This window comes from Sciurus vulgaris, assembly GCF_902686455.1.
Source record: "Sciurus vulgaris genome assembly, chromosome: 8".
NCBI classification, from domain to species: domain Eukaryota; kingdom Metazoa; phylum Chordata; class Mammalia; order Rodentia; family Sciuridae; genus Sciurus; species Sciurus vulgaris.
Genome location: NC_136468.1, coordinates 91,273,323 through 91,295,271, shown reverse-complemented (window position 1 = coordinate 91,295,271; position 21,949 = coordinate 91,273,323). Strand labels below are relative to the sequence as shown.

The following is a 21,949-nucleotide window of genomic DNA, read 5'->3' as shown; positions in this document are numbered from 1 at the left end:
CTGTAAAACAATGACCATATATTATGATGTTTATGTAAACAGATCACAAAGGATCAAATTTATCTGGCAGGCAGGGGTGTGAGGGATAAAAAAGGGGAAGAAAGCAAAAAAAAAAAAATTTTGTGTGTGTGTGTGTGTGTGTGTACACTGAACATACATATGCTGAAGAATTACCAAAGTTTTAAGTGGTATTTACCTTGGGGAATAAATTTTCAGTTTATATATTATATAAACTAAACAGGTATGATTTTACAGTCTACAAGCACCAAGAAAGACACTGTCAAAGTATTTCTGGGCTCTAGAATAAATAATACATATCCCAACTGGTAATATCTATAAAGAGATAACCCTAGCCAGTTTATAAAACAGAGAATAAGTCATTAAGCTGCACTCGCCCTGAGTAGCTTTTCCCAACATGTTTGATAATGAGTATTTATCACATGGTAATGTGCATACAAATCACCTGGGCATTTTTGAAATGCAGATTGTTTGAGTAATTCTAGGGTGTGACCTGAGATTCTGTTCCCAAAGAAGCTTGCACTGTTGATCCACACACTACAGTTCAACCAGTAGAGAGCAATGGGCTCATGTGGAAGGTGTAGGCCCTGTAATAGGTACTTTTGCAAATATTTTATCATTTAATCCTTTTTAAAAGATTTTGGAAGTAGGTTTCATCATGCCCATCTACAGATGACTAAAGTGAAGCTCACAGGAGTAGCAGGAAAACAGAAGGGAAATAATGCTACCCAGAGTTTTAGTTAATGAAGTTCTACCTGCCTTGGAGGCTCTTTTCATGAGAAACACATTCTTTCCTACTTTTAAGAAATAATCTTTCAGGAGGAAACACTAAAATCATGATCTAATCTGAGTTCTAGGAACTTATATCTCAAGGCAAATGAGATCTACAATCATATAACAAAAGGAGCAGAGGCACATAAGCAACAGCAACACCCAAAAACTTGTTAGAAATGCAAATTTTCAGGCCTCATTCCAAACCTACTGAATTAGAAATTCTAGGAGTCTGATTTTGATTCTCAATCCTCTGGATTCTCATGGCCACTGTAGTCTGAGAACCACAGAACATCATCAAAAGATTAATGGGAAAAGGAAGGGTGTCAAGTGACTGTAAAATTAATTTGGGAAGTAGTGGATTAAAATGAGTTAACCAAGGCAGTGCATGCCTGTAATTATGGCAACTCAGGAAGCTGAGGCAGAGGATTCAAGCTGGTGGCCCAGCCTGGGCAACTTAGTGAGATTCTGTCTCAAAAAATAAAAAAAGGACAGGGGTGCTCCTCTGTGGTACAGTGCCCCTGAGTTCCATACCAGCAACAGAAAATAAACAACAATTTAAAAATGAGTTAACCAGATTTTTAAATTAAAGAACACTGTAACAAGTGGCAAATTTACCTACCTACAGAACTCTTCCTTCCAGGAGAATCTTATGAGACCACTGTTCTACAAGATAACCTTTCAATGATACTGTCCAAAGTATATTCTGTTCCTTGGGTTCTAACAGTTTAGGGCTCACACCTGGAATCAGACAGACCTGAGTATAAATTTGAGCTCTGGAAATGTCAGTTGTGAATGGATATTATCTTGTCTTTTTTCTTACATATACATATGCACAGTAATTTAGTAACAAAACTACCAAAGTAAACAAAAACTCATACCAGTTTTTTATTATAATCATTTCTTTACAAGTCTCTCTATTAGACCACAAACTTGTTTCTGAAGGACGAGGTTTTCTTCATCTTTGCATTCCCAATACCAGAAAGTGACCTATTGCAGTAGGTGCTGAGTATTTCTTGATTGAATAACAAAGAAAAATCAAATACAAAGACTAAACATGAGCATTGAAGAACATTTCAAATTTCCTCTATGCTAAATTTTAAGTGAGCTAAAACACAAAAACATTATCTAAGCCCTGTACTGCTTTTGTCTCATATTCATGTGGAGGATAAGGAACATTTTCCTCTAGTTCTTGCTACACATAATCCTGTTAAGTCTTTAAGACATTAAATATGCGGACACATAGCTAAAATAAGAATAATATGAATGGATGGTAGACAATTAGGTCCCCAACAGACCTCAACTTTCTGTGGAATACATTTGTCAAATTTCTCAAATTCCTCTAGAGCTCCTGACTCCCAAATGAAAACTGCTTTCCAAATACCAAGGAGTAAAGATGACAGAACTAGTTTATCACCCCTATGAAAAAAACTGTGAAACCACCACCTTCTCTAAACAAGTAGCAGCATGTCCCCTTCTACAAATATCTTTATCATTCCCTTTAGTGCCGTAGCATACAAGACGACCGCTTCCCTAGGCTGCTCGGATCACACATTTAATCACTTTATTTCAGTTTGTTAATAATGGAATTTTGCTAGCATTAGTATATTCAAAGTCAAGACAAGGACATTGTTTAAAAAAAAAAAAGCCTCCTTATTCTATAGTCCCTCATTATATGGGAAATTGAAATCTAAGAAAATGAGAGATGAACATAATTAAGCTAGTATGACTGCCTTCAAAATAAAATTATTCCAACCATACCCAGTGCCTCTTCCAAAAATACCTATATCAAAAGTGAATACAGTGATATTAACCAAATTATAATATCGTGAGCATGTATGAATATGTAACAATGAATTTCACAATCATGTATAATTATAATGCACCCATAATTAAAAAAAAAAAAAAAAAAAGGTGAATGCAGCTAACCATGTCCCAGATTCCTTTTATGGATTTACTCAAGACCCTTTCTTAGTTTTTAAACAACTCTCGCTTTCCCAAATACTAAAAGAACCCAGGCTGAGGTGCTGTGATGTCAATGGCTTTCCTCTCTCCGGCAGTTTGTTTGGTAAGGCTGAAGAGCAGAAGAGCAGATCCTCTTCCTGCTTCTCTCAACTCTGATGGAGATGGAGTCATATTTACAACTCAGTAGTCTGTTTTTCTGTCACAGGGCCAAAAGAACTCTCTTTTCTGGTTCTTCCTGTGTAAGGCTGAAATTTCTTTTAGCCTCAGCTGTTGTTGTGAACTGTACAGAAAACATAACATGATCTTTGACTCATTTATACTTCCTGGGCTTATATATATAAACAACACATATCATATCATGGGCAGAAAGAAAACCATGTATACCTAGCCACTGTCAACCTGATTTTTAAAAAGATTTAGACTAAACCAAAATAAATACCCATGACTCTTTATTCAACCACTTCTCTACATTCCTTGGACAAGTAGAATTTCTGCCATACTTGGAAACACTGATCCTAAAAATAAAGTTCCCTGAACTTTGTCCTTTTCTTGAGGATTTACAATTTGCAAATAAACCAACCACTATCTCACTCTGCTGCAATGAATCCTATCAAACATTTAATGTCATTCAAAAACTGTGCTTATCAGATAATTTAAAACTGAAGAATGAACAAAACGAATTGTGTTAAATTTTAATTAGGTTCTATCTTAATAGAGAGATATCTATATACTCAAGCCTATCATATCTATGTATGGTTAAACACTTTGGATAGTCTTAGTTTTAGTGTCCACAATTTAGAGTAGTGTTATTATCATACATTAATTGGTAGAGGGGTGGGGTGAACAGGCACAAGAAATGGGAATAGCAAGAAACTTTCCCATGATCCATCCCCCTGCTTTCCAACTATACTTATTTTACACTTAGCCAAACCCTGAACGCTTGACATTAAAGAGTATATGCTATATGGCTTCATTTACATGAAGTTCAACAACAGGCTCAACTAGTCTATAGTAACAGAAATAGATGATATTAATCAGCCTCTTGGAAGTATAGGGTAATGACTAGGAAAAAGCATGAGTGAACTTTTTGGGGTGACAGAAGTATTCTGTTTTGATGTTAGTTGGTTATATATTTTATGTATTTGTTAAAACTTTTCAAATTCTATACTTAAGATCTATGCATTCTATTGCATACAAATTAATCCTCAATTTTAAAAAAAGGAAAAAAGTAGTTGCTTCCTTCCCACAAAGAGATCAGTGCCCAAGGATAAAATCAGAGAAGGCTCAGGAAAAAAAAAAAAAAAACAAAAAAAACCGGAAATAGTTAAAAACAAAAGATAAGATAAAAGTGACAATTACAAAACTCCATGAAAAGAGAGCTTATTGTTACATTCACTACTACCACCATTTAGCATAACTCAATAATTTTTTTATATAAATTGTCAAGTACAAAATAACTATACCCCCAAAAAAAGGACTATCCCTCCCCAAAATAAGAATTTAGATATGAAGAAAATTCTGATTAATGGCTCTTCATCAACTTAGGTGAACAGATTCTCTTTGAGGGGCTGGAGTTGTAGCTCAGTGGTGGAGTGCTTGCTACCACATGTGAGGCACTGGGTTCGATTCTCAGAACCACATAAAAATAAAAAAAACAGGTATTATGCCCATCTATGACTAAAAAGCAAAAACTTAAAAACAGATCCTCTTTGAGAATCTGATGAAAAAAACAAGGACTATTTCTCAAGTAAAATTAACATAAAACACAAAATTCTGAATTCAACGTCAAGCTTCATCATAGGCCTCCCAATGATGTCTACATATCCTAATTCTCAGAACCATGTTAGGTTACTTGACAAAAGGGAATAGAGGTTGCAGATGGAACTAGTTTCCTTAATCAGATGATCTGAAAATAGATTACCCTGGATTATCTGGGTAAACCCAATGTAATCACAAGGGTCCTAAAAATGTGGAAAAAGTCTTGCAGAAGAGTCAAAACAGAGAGATGGCAGTATAAAAAACACCCCAATACTGTGCACAGATGGGGCCATGTAGGTGGTTTCTAGAAGCTGAAAAAGGTAAGAAAACAGACTCTCCCCCACAATCTCCACAAGCAGCTTACCAATACCTTGATTTAGCCCCGCAAGATCCACTACAGGCTTCCAACCTCTAGACCTAGAAGATAATAAAGTTGTGCAGTTTGAAGCCACTACACTGGCTATTGGTAGGAAACTAATACTCATGGTGAAATGAAAAAAGCACAAATTCATTCATTATGAGTTATAACACTTAAAAGTCTTAATATCTCAAAGCCTTCATTTTCTCATTTGAAAAATGAGCAAATTATGTTTTCTGCCTCTTGCTAAGTGTTAGCTGAAGATGAGTATGTTGATGTGTTTCAAATGATAGAATATCTCTAGATGAGAAATGGTAATGTTATTACACAATTATCAATATGGTCAAGTACATCCATATTGTCATATTAAAATAAATTCAAAACCATTTACAACTCAAAAATTCTAGAAACAAAGCTCCATTTATGTTGAAACTATTTCTAATGTATAGTTTTGAAAGTTTTATGTCAGAAATTTCAGACTTTTAATTTCCAGAAAATCTCTTACAAATTGTTGGTAAAATTTTAGATGGTTAAGAGCTAAGTCTACTTCATATTTCTATATTCCATACAAAGTAAAAAACACACCAGATAGCAACTTATAAAAACGTTGAAAGTATAAAAGCATACAGATACTATGCATAACGAATTATGAGAGAATTCAATATCAATACAAGTATGTCACTTGGAGTGTTATTAATTCTAAATCACCTTTTATAAAACAGGATTATCCAGATAAATACCATCCACAAAATGGTTTTTAGGTTAGTTATTATTACCTTTGACTTCTAACATTTTACTATCACAAAATACCTTCTTCCAACTCTTCACTACTCTCAATTCCTACTCTTTACTACTCTTAAAGAGTACAAAAAATGAAAAGAAGACAGAGGCCTACATAATTTAAATCACTATGAAATTCACTCCAAGCCAGGCACCGTCGGGGAACGCCTGTAATCCCAGCAGCTCAAGAGGCTGAGGCAGAAGAATCATGAGTTCAATGTCAGTCGCTGCAACTTAGTATGGCTCTAAACAATTCAGCACCACCCTATCTCCAAACAAAATATACAAAAGGGCTGGAGATGTGGCTCAGTGGTTAAGTGACCCTGTGTTCAATTCCCAGTACAAAAAAAAAAAAAAGAAAAAGAAAAAGAAAAAAAATTCAATCCAATGTATCTGAGCTGGCTTTAAAAAAAAAAAAAAAAAAAAAAAAAAACATGGCAATAAAGTTCTTTTCTTCTTCAATTGTAGGAAGTAAAGGACTAAAATATACAATTTTAATTTAAATTTGTAACCCTGTACTACTAAAACTGACACAAATCTTATGCATAAAGTTAGTTTTATAAGTCAATGCCACAAGAGGAAATATTTTAAATGCATAAACAACCATAACTATTAAATATACAGATTATATAATGAATTACAAATCAATACAAAATAAATGAACTCAAGTGAAAAATGGGCAAAGCCAATAAAAAGTTAATTCAAAAAAGAAATACATACAGCTAACATAAACACATGGAAAACGCCCATTTTTTAACAGCAAGAGGAGATACAAATAAAAATATCAAGCCAAACAGGAAAATAAACAGAATTATATCTAATAAAAAAGGATACCACCTACTAATAGCAAAGTTACAGGAAATTATACTACTGGTAGAGAATGAAGTATGCCTGTCAAAGTTTACAGCAGCTCAATTCACAATAGCTAAGCTATGGAACCAACTTAGGTACCCTTCAACAGGTACAGAAATAAAGAAAATGTGGTAGATATACACAATGGTATATTCCTCAGCCATAAAAAAGAATGAAATTATGCCATTTGCTGATAAATGAATGGAACTGCAGACTATCATACTAACTGAAATAATCCAATCCCAAAACACCAAAAATTGAATGGTCTAACATCGGATGTTAGCTCACAATAAATGGGGTGGGGGTGGGGTAGGTATAGAAGTTCACAGGATTAGACAAAGGGTAGTGAAGGCTAGGGAGAATGGGAATAAGAAAGACAATAGAATGAATCAGACATAACTTTCCTATGTTCATATATGAATACACAACCAGTAAAACTCCACATCATGTACAACCACAAGAATGGGCAGTTATACTCCATGTATGTATAATGTCAAAATATATTCTATTGTCATGTATAACTAATAAGTACAAAAATGAATAATAGGCCTTTGGGGAGGATGGTTCATATCTATTAAAAATTAAAGTATGTGTTCCACTGAACTAAAAAAATCTAGGTATCTGCTGTATAATAAAGAATTTGGTCTTTCCCCTGAGTTTCTGGCACAGAGCTTTAGAACACCTGAACTTACCCAAGTGACAGGCATTACTCATTGAGTCCTTTGTATGACATCTGACTTAACGCTAAAGACATGATTCAGAATGAAAGCTAGTCACCAGAAAGAAGAGCTATGTGATACGAGGGTTGGGGTTTTGAGTCGGCCCAATCTACACAGAGGTGAACTAAGAGATTTTCAGTCGATTGGCAAATTCATTCATTCATTCTTTCTCTCTGTATCCCTCTCCCTCTCTCTCTGTCCAAGGGGATTTGAATTTATTTATTTCCTTTTTAGTTATACATGACGATTTATCTTGATGTAATTATACAAGCATGGAATATATCTTATTCTATTAGGGCCCCACTCTTGTGGATGTACATGATGACGGAATTCACTGTGGTATATTCATATATGTACACAGGAAAATTGTCAGATTTATTCCACTACCTTTCTGTTTCCTATCCTCACTCCCTTTCCTTCATTACCTTTTGTTTAATCCACTGAACTTCTTTTCTTCCCCCTCCCCAAATTTTCAATTAACCCTGCCTATATAATGAAAAATCCAAATGAAAAATTAAAAGTCTGGACACCTAGGCTTGGAGGGGCAGATATGCCCAGGAGGAAACCATAACCTGATTCCATAAGGAAAGGAAGCTCTATGTTTAGAATTTCCCCCAAAACTCGCACTATTGTCTCTTCACTTTGGTTGGTCCTCATCTATATCTTTTATAATAAAAATGTAACTATGAGTACAGTATTTTCCTGAGTTTTGTAAGCCACCGTAGTAAATTTTCAAACCTGAGGAGTCATGAACTCCCAAAATTTGTAGTCAAGTGTGCAGCCATGCAGGTGGCCTGGAGACCCCCGAAGTGTGGTTAGCATGTGAAATGAAAATAGACTTCTTGGGATGGTGATATGGAAATATGATCAAGAGAAAAGGCAATTTTCTTAAGAAAAGGGCCCAGACAGATCTACAGAGAGAGCTTCCAATCAGTTTTTAAGTACCCTACTTTAAAGTATCAGTAATCAGCCAAAGATCACCAAACACTTAAAGAAAACAAAAAACTGAAGGCAAACAGAGAAAATAACTGGGAAGAAACTAAGTAAATAGGAAAAAAGCATACACATAAGCACATATACATATATGTATATATATAAAAACATGCAAAAATACACATGATAGTCTCAGAAAAAGATGTTCTCAAAAAACAAAAATGGAATATATGGGATCCTTAAAGCTCAGGAAATAATGCCAAAAGTTAATAAATGGGACACCATGAAATTAAAAACTTCTGCACAGCAAAGGAAACTATTAGAAATGTGGAGAGAAACTACAGAATGGGAAAAAAAAAATCTTTGCTAGCTACTTTTCTGACAGAGAATTAATATCCAGAATATATATAAAAACTCAAACACCAAAAAAAAAAATAAATAAATAAATGGGCAAATTAATTAAACAGACACTTCCCAAAACAATACAAATGGCCAACAAAAGTATAAAAAAGTTCAACATAATTAACAATTAGGGAAATGTAAATCAAAACTTAAATGAGATTTTATCTCATACCAGTCAGAATGCTAGTCATCAAGATTACAAATAATAGGGGCTGGAGTTGTAGCTCAGTGGTAGAGCACTTGCCTGGCATGTGTGAGGTCCTGGGTTCAATCCTCAGCAATACATATAAATAAATTAGTTAAATAAATGTCCACTGACAACTAAAAAAATAAAAAATAAAAAGAATACGAATAATAAATCCTGGAGAGGATGCAGAGAAAAAGGAACACTGTTACATTCTTGGTGGTACTGTAAGTTAGTACAACCACTCTGGAAATCAGTATGGAGCACCTCAAGACTAGGTATGGAAACACCGTATGACAGAGCTACACCACTCCTTGGTGTTTATCCTAAAGAATTAGTCATCATATCATAGTAATATATGCATACCCATGTTTATAGAAGCACAATTCACAGTAGTCAAACTATGGAACTAGCCTAGGTATCCATCTACAGATAAATAAATAAAATGTGTATGTACACAATGGAGTTTTATTCAATCATAAAGGAAAATGAAATTGGCATTTGCAAGAAAGTAGATAGAATGTGAGAACATTATGTTTAAGTGAAATAAGCCAAACTCAGAAGGTCAACAGTCATGTTTTCTGTCATATGCAGAAGATAGCGAGGAAAAAGGAAAAGAAAGGTGGGAGAAGTCTGGGATCTCATGAAAATCAAAGGGGATCAGTAGAAGTAAGAGATCAGGGGGTAGAAGACACCGAGTGAGGGGGGAAGTGCTGGGTAGTGACACTGGCCAAATGACATTGTTATACTGTGTGCATTACAAACATGTAAGAACAAATTCCATCATACGTACAACTATAATGCACCAATTTTAAAAAGGGGAAAAAAGAAAATGTATGAAAAGAAAAACACAATAAAAAGGAAGTTCATGGAAATAAAAAACATTAAAATCAGAACATAAAAATTACAGAAATGAAAACCAACTTAAGTATTATAATACTGAAAAAAAAAAAATCCTTCCAAAAAAGAACAAAAAAAAAAAAAAAAAAAAAAAGCAGAGACCTAGGGGGGAAAAAATCAAAAAAAAAGAAAAAGCAAAGGATACTAGGTATTCAATACCTTAAAAAATGGTGAAACACACACACAATATTTTTAAACAGTCCAAAATGAAAGACAAAATTTTACAACTAAAAGAGCCTAACAAATATCTGCACTAATAACAAATTCCTTCCAAGATACATAATAACAAAAATTTATAACTGTAGGGAAAAGAAGCTGAAAGTCTGGGGAAGGTGGGGGGAGTGGTTCATACAAAGGATCAACAACCAGAGTGACATCCATGTACTCAACGATAACAAATCTAAAATTCTGAAAGAAAATAATTTTCAACCAAGAACTCCATGTCAAGCCAAAGCAGTAATCAAGAGTGAGGGTGGGCCAGGAATGAAGGCACATGCCTATAATTCCAGCTAAGTGGGAGGCTGAGGCAGGAGAATCACAAATTTAAGGCCAGTCTGGGCAATTTAGCAAGACCCTGTCTCGAAATAAAAAGGGTCAAAGGTGTAGCTGTGACAGAGCATTTGCTTAGTATGTGTGAGGCCCTAGGTTCATTCCTCAGGGACGGGGAGAAGATAAATATTTTAAAACAATGAAGTCTCAAAAAATTTTTACTTTACACAAGTAAAGTAATTTTCTTTCTCAGTAGGACATAGAAGATTGTGTTCCACCCAAAACAATGGAGAATATCAAGAAAGAAAAGACAAGACAACAAGGTATCAGAAGATGGAACATAAAAGGCAAATGGACTCTCCTGGACCAATTCAGAATGGGGAGGTCAGAAGGCCCCAGAAGAGACTTTAACAAGATGAAATTCAGAGAGGATCTAATGTATATGAACAAACTTGAGAGAAGAGTTATGCTACCAAGGGAGGGCTGTAAAATTAAACAATCTTTCAAGAAACTAAATGAAAATTTTAAAACACAAAGATTGTGTAGGGGAAGAAAAGCAGCCAATTGTGAACAGGACTCTGAATTACTAAAAGGAAGTTAATTAGATTCTCTATGTTATACAGAATAAATAACATTTAAACACTTTAACTGTTAAGTAGAACATCTAATTTCTAAGTCTCATCTCCAAATAATTTAAGGAAATTTGTCTACCCTCCTTACTTCTTATGAGACTTAAAGGAGACAGTTTTTGTGAAATAACTTTCCTAATCCATGAATTACTACATAAAAGCAATGGTATTAGTTCAATATTTATGAAGACATTAGTTTTGGTTTTTAAAGAAACAAACGACAATCCCCCTAAAAATTCTGTATATGGTCACACGGAGGAAGAGTGGACAAGGAGAGTTATTAAGGAACTGAGCCTTTTGAAAGTGCTAGCTTTGTTGTTACCAGGAATTGAGTCCAGGGGCACTCAACCTGAGCCACATCCCTAGTCCTTTTAATTTTTTATGTTGAGACAGAGTCTCACTGAGTTGCTTAGGGCCTTGTCAAGTTGCTGGGAACTTGTAATCCTCCTGCCTCAGCCTCCCGAGTTGCTGGGATTACGAGCATGTGCCACCACTCCCAGCTACTGGAGGTGCTGTTTTTGAAGAAATACTGTAATAGGGAATCTAAAGAATCCCAAATCAAGACCTCAGACTGGAAGATTCAAAGGCACCAGCAGAGCAATGAATAACTGCATTATTAAATGTCATGTTACCTATATTACCGGAGATGTGGCTACATCATACAATAACTATAAAGAGATGGAGTTTAGGATGGGGTGTAGCTCAGTGGTAGAGTGCTTGCCCAGCATGTGGGAGACCCTGGCTTCAAATAAAAAAATAAAAATAAATTTTAAAAGTTAAGCCTTTCAGATTCTGTCCTGAAGCAGCAGCACATACTTGACAAAAAGACTGACCTGCTTTATCTTCTTACCAATAATCTTAACCATCTCCAAACACTCACAAAACAAATTTGAAATAATCTAAGAATACTTTGCAGCAAGTCCAAATGGTTATAAAAAGGCTCTAAACACAGCATAATTTTATTCCTAAGGCAATTTTATGATTGTTCCCACTTGTATAACCCACATTATACTTTTTTTCTTTGATTCAAAAATTCCATTTACATATAGTAACACAAACAGAGACCACTGCTTCTTTCAGGAGCAATGTTTTCCACATGATTTAAATGTGGCAATAACGTTGGTGATCAACAACCTTGTTTAAGAACATAGTAAGTGCTTGCTTAGGCAGCACATACTAAAATTGAAATGACCCAGGGAAGAGAGCATGGCCTCTGGCAAGGACAACACACAAATTCAAAAGCAACCATTTAAAAAATTAACATAAATATACAATATTATTAAATACACTTTGAAAATATTCAGTATGTACAAAGTTTTTATCACATGTCTGGCTCAGTAAATATGCTGTAAAGCTGAATTCAAATATTCAAGAGAGAATCTCGTTAGAAAACACATTAAAAAATAACAAAAACTAAAAGTTTAAATTCTTTTTGCAAAATCTAGGAAGTTGGGAAGGAAATATACCATCAGAGTAAAGCACAAGGTCCTCCTGACCATGAGCTAATCAGAGTCCTTCTGATAAAGGTAGAAATAATCCCCTCCCTTTAAGCCTCCAAGATCACAAAGGGTTAGAAGTAAAGATGAGCCTCCAGGCCACCAGTTTAAAAGGCCTATATTCAACAGAACAGGATAAAACTAAAGAAAAGAAAAATGTGATTGGGGCATCTACACAAATTATGTGCATGTGTACACACACACACACACAATTGCTACATTTTGGCTCCAGGGGCCTTGGTTCCTACACCTATTCCTTCTATTGTGTGAGCAACCTAGGATTCTTTCCAATAATTAGAGACAATATATCATTTTTCCACTTGCTTTTTTGAGTTGTTTCCATCATTTACAACTCAAAAGGTCTTAAGATTCTATGATCACAAAACAATACCTCCAGTTAACACTAGAAATAACAAGAGTATCGGCACAATAAATTTACCACCTAAAAATGTTAAAGCCATACTTTAACTTCCAAGTGATAATATCAAAACATATAGTTAAAATGATTCCTCACAGCTATTTTTTAAAGAAAAAATGTGTATGACGCTGAAAATACAAAGCATCCAAAGCTATGGAAAGTGACTGTATATACCAAGAGATAATTATAGCCTTAAATGTTTTTAATCATTAAAAAAAAAAGAGTGAGAAATAAATTAAGAAGCTGGGAGAATGAAAATTAACTTTACAAAATAGGAAAAAATGTTAAGTTGAACTAATGAAACAAATCAACAATATAGAATTTATTGTTCAAACCAAGAGATGAATCTCTGAAATAAATTACATTCAATAGGTGACACAACTATTACGTTATACGTACAGTTTGTTGTTCTGCCCCCTCAGTTCATATGTACACAAATAGGATAAATTAATGCACTATTATATACTAATCACAATTCAAGCAAAAATTAGAATATATCAGATGTTCAGAAATTAAATTCAAATGATGGCACTTAGTTTATGATACACTGAATTTCTTATTTATATATATATATATATACACACACACACACACACACTTTTTTTTTTAAGTTGTAGGCGAACACAATGTCTTTATTTATTTATTTATTTTAACATGGTCCTGAGGATCGAACCCAGGGCCTCATGTGCTACCACTGAGCCACAACACCAGCCCCCTCAGAATTTCTTTATTCTCAAAAAAAGCACTGAATGATATGACTGGAAGATATTACTTAAAGAGTATCAATTTTCTTTTATAAATGCAAAAATTCTTACTTGAGTTTTCATGGGGTTAAAAAAAAAAAAAAAAAGATTCACCTAGTCCTAAAAATTATACCCTGCTGTAAGTTGCCCTTTCTATGGGGGTAATTTGGTAATAAAGATAAAATGCCTTAAGCAAATGCTTATCTTTAGTTCTAGCAATACTCCATGTCTGATAAATTTTTAAGAACCAGAAAAATGTAAAAATTTGATTACCAGTGTGTTAATGGCAATAGTATATGTACTGTGTAAGTAAGAGTACCAAGCTGCCAACAAACTAGAGGAACAACCAAACAAATCCTTGATCCTTTTTTCTCTCAAATCTCAAATTGGCTCTACCTTTAAAAGACAAGACAACCAGAATCTGGTCACATCTTATCCACTCCAGTGCTACTTTCCTGGTGATTTACTGTAATCTTCTCCTTGGATTTCTGCCTCCTCACTGCTCTTATACTCTATAGAGTCTACTCTTACACAGTAGCCACAGTAATCCTTTAAAAACCCAAGTCCTAGTCAGGTGCAGTGACACACCTATAATCTCAGTGGGTGGGGAGGCTGAGGCAGAAGGATAGCAGATTTGAAGCAGCCTCAGCAACTTAGTGAGACTTTGTAAGCAACCTAGTGAGACCCGGTCTCAAAATTTTTAAAATAAATTTAAAAAAGGGATGGGGATGTGGCTCAGTGGTTAAGTACCCTTGGGTTCAATCCCTGGTACCAAGAAAAAACAAACCCCAAGTTCTCTTCATTAAAAGCCAAAAACCATGGGTCAATGGTTACAAGGCATTTTGTGATTCTGCCCTCTCAACTCCCATCACCACCACTCTGCTCCCATCTTCTACAGCCCTCTGGACTCTATACACTGTTTCACAGCTGTTCTCTGAACATAGAGGTACACTTATACTTCAGGGCCTTTATAGTTACTATCACCTGCCTGAATACGCTTTCCCCCCAGAGAGCCTCATAGCTTGCTCCCCCTACTTCAATGTCACCTTGTCAGTAAAGTCAACCATAAAACCCTATTTAAAATAGTAACTATGGACAAGTGTCTACCCCACAATCTATCCACCTCCACACTCCATTTTATTCCATTGCATTAAACAACCGGTGGCACACTATGTGTATTGGTTTTTTCTGCCCCCAAGTAGAATATAAGGCTTTGGAAGCACAATCGTGTTTTATTTCTTCATTGTTATATCCCTAGAATAGCCTAGCATAGTAAGCCTTATTAAATATTTCTTGAGTAAATTTTGGAATACTGGTCATTAAAAATCACATTATAAAAAATGTTACATTAAAAACTGATTAAGTAAAAGGAACATGTTATCAAAAAATTGCCCATGGATCCAAGAAATCACAAGGAAATTCAGAAGACATTTTCCACTGAATGTTAATAAAATCCTTGCTCCTCAGATTCTATCCTTGCTTTACACATCCATCCCTTAGTAATCATCTACTTTTTAGATCCACTTATAATCTGCAAATTGATGATTTCTCAATTTCTTTTGTAATGTCCTGAATCAAAGACTCATTATTTCCAACTTCCTGAAGGATGCTTCTATCCAGGTGGAAATCCTATAGCCACTCAAATTTAACAGAACTCATTATTTCTGAAAACTGTTCTTCCCATCTTTAATATTGGTTAAATGTGTCACTATGCACCTAGATTCTCAATTCCATCAGTTCTATCTCACAAATCTTGATCAAATCCAATTTTTCTTTTCCCTTAACAAATAATTTCAATTTAGGCATCTTCCGCTAATTTTCTTTTCTTTATTTTCGCAGTACTGGGGATTGAATCCAATGGCTCTACAGCTGAGCTACATCCCCAGGCCTTTTTATTCATTTTGAGACAGGGTCTAAGTTGTACAACCTGGCCTCAAACTTATAACTCTCCTACCTTAGCCTCCCAAGTAGCTCGAATTACAGGCATGTACTAGGGTGCCTAGCCCACCAATTAAATTCCAAAAGTTCTAGCTTACTTTTCTGCTACCACATTCCCCTCTCTCCTAAAAAACAATCTGGATCAAGGTTGTGTACAGTTCAAAGGCTGAACACGCTCCACCACTACAGAAAGTTGCTATCCATGTAAACTATGACTGCAATGGTACCCCCTGGCCTAATTATATTACCTTGCTTTCAAACTTCATTAAATAAAACAAATGGAAAACTGCAAAATATTTCAACAGCAGCTCAAATTTTTATTCTCTAGCTTCATGTGCTCATCATTCCTCCACATACCCACCAGATCAGATGTATTTAACTTTTCAGTATACCCTATTAAAATCCCAGTCTTTTGAGGATATTTTTCTTTAGTCCGTTGTCCCTTTCTTCCATAAAAATTTTAAATCCTTCAAAACAAGGAAGAGCTACCTTCCTCTGTGAAGCATTCCCCGATGGCCTGGACAGGGATCCTTCATTAAATATTTTGTTAAAAGTCCTATTACAGAACTTGTAACACTGTATGACAATCACAAAGGTCCTCAAAAATCCCAGGGAACATTGTGCAAGAGCAGGAAGAAGCCTCGTGTTTATACCCTTGAAACCTACAATTCCCAGCCCCTAAAAGAGGCTCTTTGATGTCTACTAATACAGCACTTACTATATGCATTATTACAACTTTTTAAAAGTAAAGAAAAAAAAAAGTGAGCTTTTTAAAAAGTTAAGGCACCACATGTTTACCTGGACAACTTAAGTCTATAATCAACATGGCATATGTTTTAGGGAAACCACTTTTGATTCCTACTTTCTGATGTTTAGAACTTTGTGAAACCCCTACCCCTTGAGTGTGACCCACAGTTCACTTTTAACCAATGAAACCTGCAGTAAAGGCTGGGTGCACTGATGACATAGATATAGACTAGCCCACCTTCCTAGTAGATGGCTTTGAAGACAAGCTGCCAAGAACCTAACCACAAGACAGTCAATTCTGCCAAACAACCTGAGGCGATCTGAAGACAGATTCTTCCCCAGCTCAATCTCCAGATAATGCAATCCTGGCCAACACTTCCAATGGAGTCTTGCAGAGGACTCGGCTAAACTGTGCCTAGATCCTTGACCCATAGAAAGAGAAATAAGTGTTGTTTTAAGTAGTTAAATCTGTGGGAAGTTGTTAATAAAAATCATAGAACACAAATATATTTAGGACTCAAGACATTTGTGAACCCTTCATTCAGAAAAAGGGTTATGTTTTTTCCAATTTCTAAACACATAATGATGGAACCAGTTGAACACATGCAGAATTAAAAGACTAACATTTCAATTAAACAATGGTGCTTAGGAATATTTATGTAAGAAGATAAATTTTAGAAAGTATTTTGCTACATAATGTAGTTCCTACACTTCTCCTATAAGCCTTTAAAAATATACCAAATTTAGGGCTTGGGGGATTTAGCTGAGTTGATAAGAGTGCTTGCCTGTCAAGCGCAAGGCCCTGGGTTCAATCCCCAGCACCACAAAAACAAATAAATTAAATATATATATATATATATATATACACACACACCAAATTTTAAGTATATCCGGTGTATGTAAGAACATTAAGGTAATTTACTTTTCAACATGAGTAAGTAATATGAAAAAAAGTGGATATAGAAATAAAAAACTTACTGGTTGCCAAGCAAAACAATTGAAGAAGAGTAGGGGACTTGCTGGAGATCAAAAATTACAGCAACCAATAAAGCATCCAAGTTATCAGTACTTACAGCATACATCTCTAAGATCAGATGGGGTCCTGTACAACTATTAACACTCCTCCCTCCAGCCCGCCTTCCACCTTGCAATCAAGGTAGTTCCAAAAAATTCCCAAAGCAGAAACTTCCATGACAGAGGTCACACTTAGCATGCAACATATTTAAAGACACATGAGACTACAAGTGAGAAACATTAACCACAGAAGTTCCATTTCAAGACTGGCAGGGGTGGCCGTTAGAAATATCATTTTTCTTAGGAAGAAGTATTCATTCCTCTCCTGCCACTCCCTATAATGTCTTCAACTGACTAAAAGAAGGTCCAGAAATAGAAACCGGATTAATTATATTATCTATCCCAAATTCAAATATTTTGGCACTTGATATTGTTAAGAATAATTGAGAACAATTCAATAATTTAAGAGACATAATCTACACCATAAAACCTCATATTCATGTTAAAAATTAGATGAAGTAAATTTTCCTAGAAATACAGATCTTAATATATGTGGTTTTAAGAGATAATCCATACTCCTTTGATATAAGGAAATAGGCTTCATAAATAACAGGAGACACCTGAATTTCAATCAGACTACTGAAACTCTCATAGGCAAACCACACCCAAACAAACTCAAGATAGTCAGTCAAAAGCAACACTGTACTCCTGGTTGACTATCTTCAATTAATTCACTTTACATTCTCACTTCCAGACTCAGACACATGACAGCATTCCACACAATTTTTCTGAAAATAATCTCCACTGACTGTTATATTTTTACAGTCTCATTCATCTTCCCAACCTCACTGCATTAATGAAGGCTGTTTTACTACCCATGCTAACTGTTTTTATGAACATTCATGACTTAGTAGGGGGGAAAAAGTAGACATAAAATAAAAATGAACAAATCCTAAGATACTGCACGAAGGTTTTTAAAAATTAGACTATGCCCTTCAAGACCAGTTTTAAAACAAAAGTGACAGGCCATGTTAGCAGTAGTCAAGATAGCTTCTGTTCATCTTAACAGCATTAATCTCACCAGTCTGAAAAGAATAACAAAAACAAGAAAAAACTATTCCATTTAAAAACTCCTATATAGAGTCTAATCATAGTTAACGTCTAAGAACTCAATTCTAGAAAATTTCCGCAAACTGAAATATCTGGATTAGGCACCTCTCTTTCAGTTCTCTAAAGAGATAATTAAATAAAAGTATATAGACAAAATATGTGTCCAAAGGAGAGCAAAACATAAAACACAACAGAAAACCTCTTTGTTCAATTTGGCAATTCATTATGACAGAACTATTAACAAATGAACTTGCTACTAGACTTCTAAGATTTAAAAAAAAATATACAAAATGTGACACTAGTTTTCCATTTTCTATAAGATAGCCCATAAGAGAGATAATTTTGAATCTTATTAGCCTCATATTTGCTTATGAGACTAATACAATTAAAACAAGTTTTACACAACTACAGTTAAGAAGTTTTCATTAATTTAGAAATATTATTTTTCTCAATGTTCAGATGGAGTTCATTACATATGCCCAAATGGTTGTACTATCTGTAACTGAAAGGACATAATATTATAATACATAAAAAAATTAAGTCATTGTAAAGTATAATCAAGTTGAATTTTTTAAATCATAAGGTTAATCATGTACCTCCCTAAGTCTCAAAATGATGAGAAACATGCATCTACTGTTTCCCTCATACCATCCACTGATACATAAACAAAAAGCTAAGACAATGCAACTGAAAGATGGGTTTTTACATCAATCTATTCCATCTGTCTCAAGAATTTAAAATCATGGCACTGTTCTGATCTTTTCCTTTAAGAATGGGTATCTTCTGGTCTCCTTCCAGTCTTTCTCAACTGAGGTTTCTCATGTGAATCAGTAACACACAGAAAATTGATTGTTTCCTCAAAAGTCCCAAGAATGATATATAACTAGAATCATTCTGAATACAATGGGGGCGGGGAGAGGGGGGAGTTATTCATTGCACACAATGGATAGACAGTAGTTTTCAATTCTCTACAGAGACCTGATTGGGAAAGACTACCCAAAGTTCCTTACACTACCCTGCTACCAGGCCCCGTCTTCCAAACCCAAATACACCAGAAGAACTGTAGGTGCACAAATCTAACAATCCAGATTTAAAAAAAAATAAATACTTTACCTCCAAATTCCAGCAACTTGCTAATTTACTATGAATTAAAAGCATGGGTGTCAACTGTCTGCACTGGTCTGAATGTATTTACTTAAACAAAATAAACCCATACAAATATATTTTTGTCAAAGAGAATTAATTATAAGCCCTTAAAAAATGAAAAAGTCATCAGTATATGAAATATTAATCATTAATTTTACAAAACCTCTCCTATTTCCTCTTACATACTTACCTTTTGATGATCAACATTGCTAAATGAAAATTTTTATTTTAAAAAGAAATTTTTTTAAAAATCAGTAATAGCCCTTATTTCCAATTCTCTAGAAACTGCTTTACAGCACCTTCAACTGTTATTTGTAATCAAGGACACCACTAAATTCTTTTTCTCAAAAACAAGATTTTAAAGATAGCCCAATTTTGGGAAACAACTGATATTTTCATTTACACAGCAAACATTACCATAAACAAGTAATTAAAGTGAGTTAGCAAAGGCCAAGTGTCGTTCCATATTAAAGTGGAAAGCGGTAATAAAAAGGTGGGAAAACTAAACATGACATCCTTATTTTTAACTTATTCTAGTGTGAATGCTAACAGAATACCGAAACAAGTGTATTTTCTTACTGAATATTCTATTTCACCAACTTTCTACTCAAAGTAATTACATTTATAAACACATGAGTAAAAAGGTCATAAAAAAATGGAGAGGATAGTGTTTTCCCTGCTCTTCTGTGCTCAGCTGTATCAGGTACATTATGCAATTATATGGGAATGCTTATCTTCTGTATGTCTCTTTCTTTTCATAAAGGAGGAGGAAGGGTGGTCTTGATTCAGCATAAAACAAAGAGGCAGAATCACTTTCCCCAGATGAAGGGCATCCTTTCTTCCGTAAGCACGTTTTCCTTTTTTTTTAATTTTTCCCAAATGACTTTTCCTTAACAGTAGTCAGTACTGCTCTTCCAAAGAACCTCGCCAATTACTGCCCCTTGTAGACAAAGTTGTGATAATTTTCAAATGCTATCCTTAAGAAACTGTTTACGATTATTTAAATTTCTAAATTAGGCAGGACATTAACCATATGTAAAGCAGCAATTTACTAGGGTTAAAAAAAAAAAAAAAAAACACTTTCAGTTAACTCATGCATCCAATTAACGTATACGTGCTAGGTGAGGCCATTTAGAGACTTAAGGATTCCGATTTTACTAAAAGTCGGTCCAATGAAGATAACTTCCTTCTTTTTCAAATACTCATTTGAGGCCCTCGACTTTTGGCTGCTCACCACTCGGTCCCCAGACAGAACTACATTTAGCAGCGGGTCTCCTCCTGACTTCCTGGTATTAAAAGCCACAACCACGAGGTCTGTTTCGTCAGTTTGTTTTAAAACAATACTTGCTCCATTCGCCTCACTGGGGGACCGGCGGGGGGGGGGGTTTGGTCTCCCTACTGAGGGGCCGCTGCCACCCAGGGAAGGGTCCTCATGATGTTTAAAAATAGAAACCAGGCGTCAGAGCAGCAGCGGCATAGCAGGGGTTAAGTACAACTCTCTCCCCAGGAGGGGGCCGGGAAGGGCCGGGGTCGAGCCCCGAGCGCCCCGGCTGAAGGAGAAAAGGAGAAGGGTAAAAATAACCGGCGGCCGCGACCCACGTGCCGCTGCGCGAGGCAGACCAGAGGGCAGGGCGCCTTGCGCGGGGAAGGGGACGTACCTCCAAACATGTGCGGCGAGAGGTGAGCTGGGAGGGAGCCGATCACCAGGCGCGGCCCGCCAGGGCCCCCGCCCGCCGGCCGGTCTCTGCCGCCGCCGCCGCCGTCCTCGGGGCTGCTGTGCACCGAGTCTTGCGAGCCGTACGGACCGCTGCTGCTATTGGGGATGCTGAAGGAGGACTGCGCGGCGCGGGCCCCCGACGCCACGCTCCCCACGGCCCCGCCGAGGGAGCGGCTACGCGGGGCTGCTGGGGCTGCCGAGGCCGCCGCGGCGCCGCCCGAGGCGCTGGGCTGATGTGCGCTGGGCACCTGAGCCGGAAACCTGCCCGCAGCCGCCGCCCGAGTCCCACCGCCGCTGCCCGCGGTTCCATTGGCCCCTCCGCTGCTGCTGGAAGGTAGATCCGAGCCCGAATACGCGCGGGTACGGCCGTTAGCGGCGGCCGGGCCGCTCTGCTTGGCGCCCATGTCCGCCCTGCCCCGGGCCGGGCCCGCGCGCAGCGCCCCGAGCGCCGGGAGGGCGGGAGCGAACGCAGGAGCGAGAGGGCAGGGCCGAGGAGCCGCGACCGGCCCACAGGGTCCCCCGCACGTCCAGGGCCGCCGCCCGGCGCCCCGAGGGGCGTTCGGCGCGCGGCGCGCTTTTCTCCTCGGGACGGCTGGCGAGGCCGGCGACCTGACTGGGTGCAGGAGGCGAGGTGAGAGAGAGGAGGGCCTGGTTCGGCCGCGTAGGGCGCCGCTCGCTGGATCCGGCGGAGGGGATGGTTCAGGTGGCGGTGCGGTGGCCGCTGGTTTCGGTTCTGGTGCGCCACGACGGGCAGCTGCCGCTCTCTGCCGCCGCGCTCTGCGCCCCCGGCCTCGGCACCGCCTCCTCCCGGGCGGTCGCCGCTACAGCCGCCATCCTCCAGCTCCCACGGCGGCTCGCGGGT

At 37.0% G+C, this 21,949-nt stretch overlaps 1 protein-coding gene across 1 annotated transcript in view; it reads right to left on the bottom strand.

Annotated features, from left to right (window-relative positions):
* ZNRF2 (zinc and ring finger 2) overlaps window positions 1-21,631 on the bottom strand; it is an 83,855-nt gene extending 62,224 nt beyond the window's left edge. Inside the window, exon 1 of the mRNA XM_079151156.1 lies at window positions 21,029-21,631. Coding sequence (XP_079007282.1) covers window positions 21,029-21,491 — 463 coding nt within the window. The 5' untranslated portion in view covers window positions 21,492-21,631. The remainder of the gene's footprint in view (window positions 1-21,028) is intronic.
* Between the last annotated feature and the right edge of the window lie 318 nt (window positions 21,632-21,949).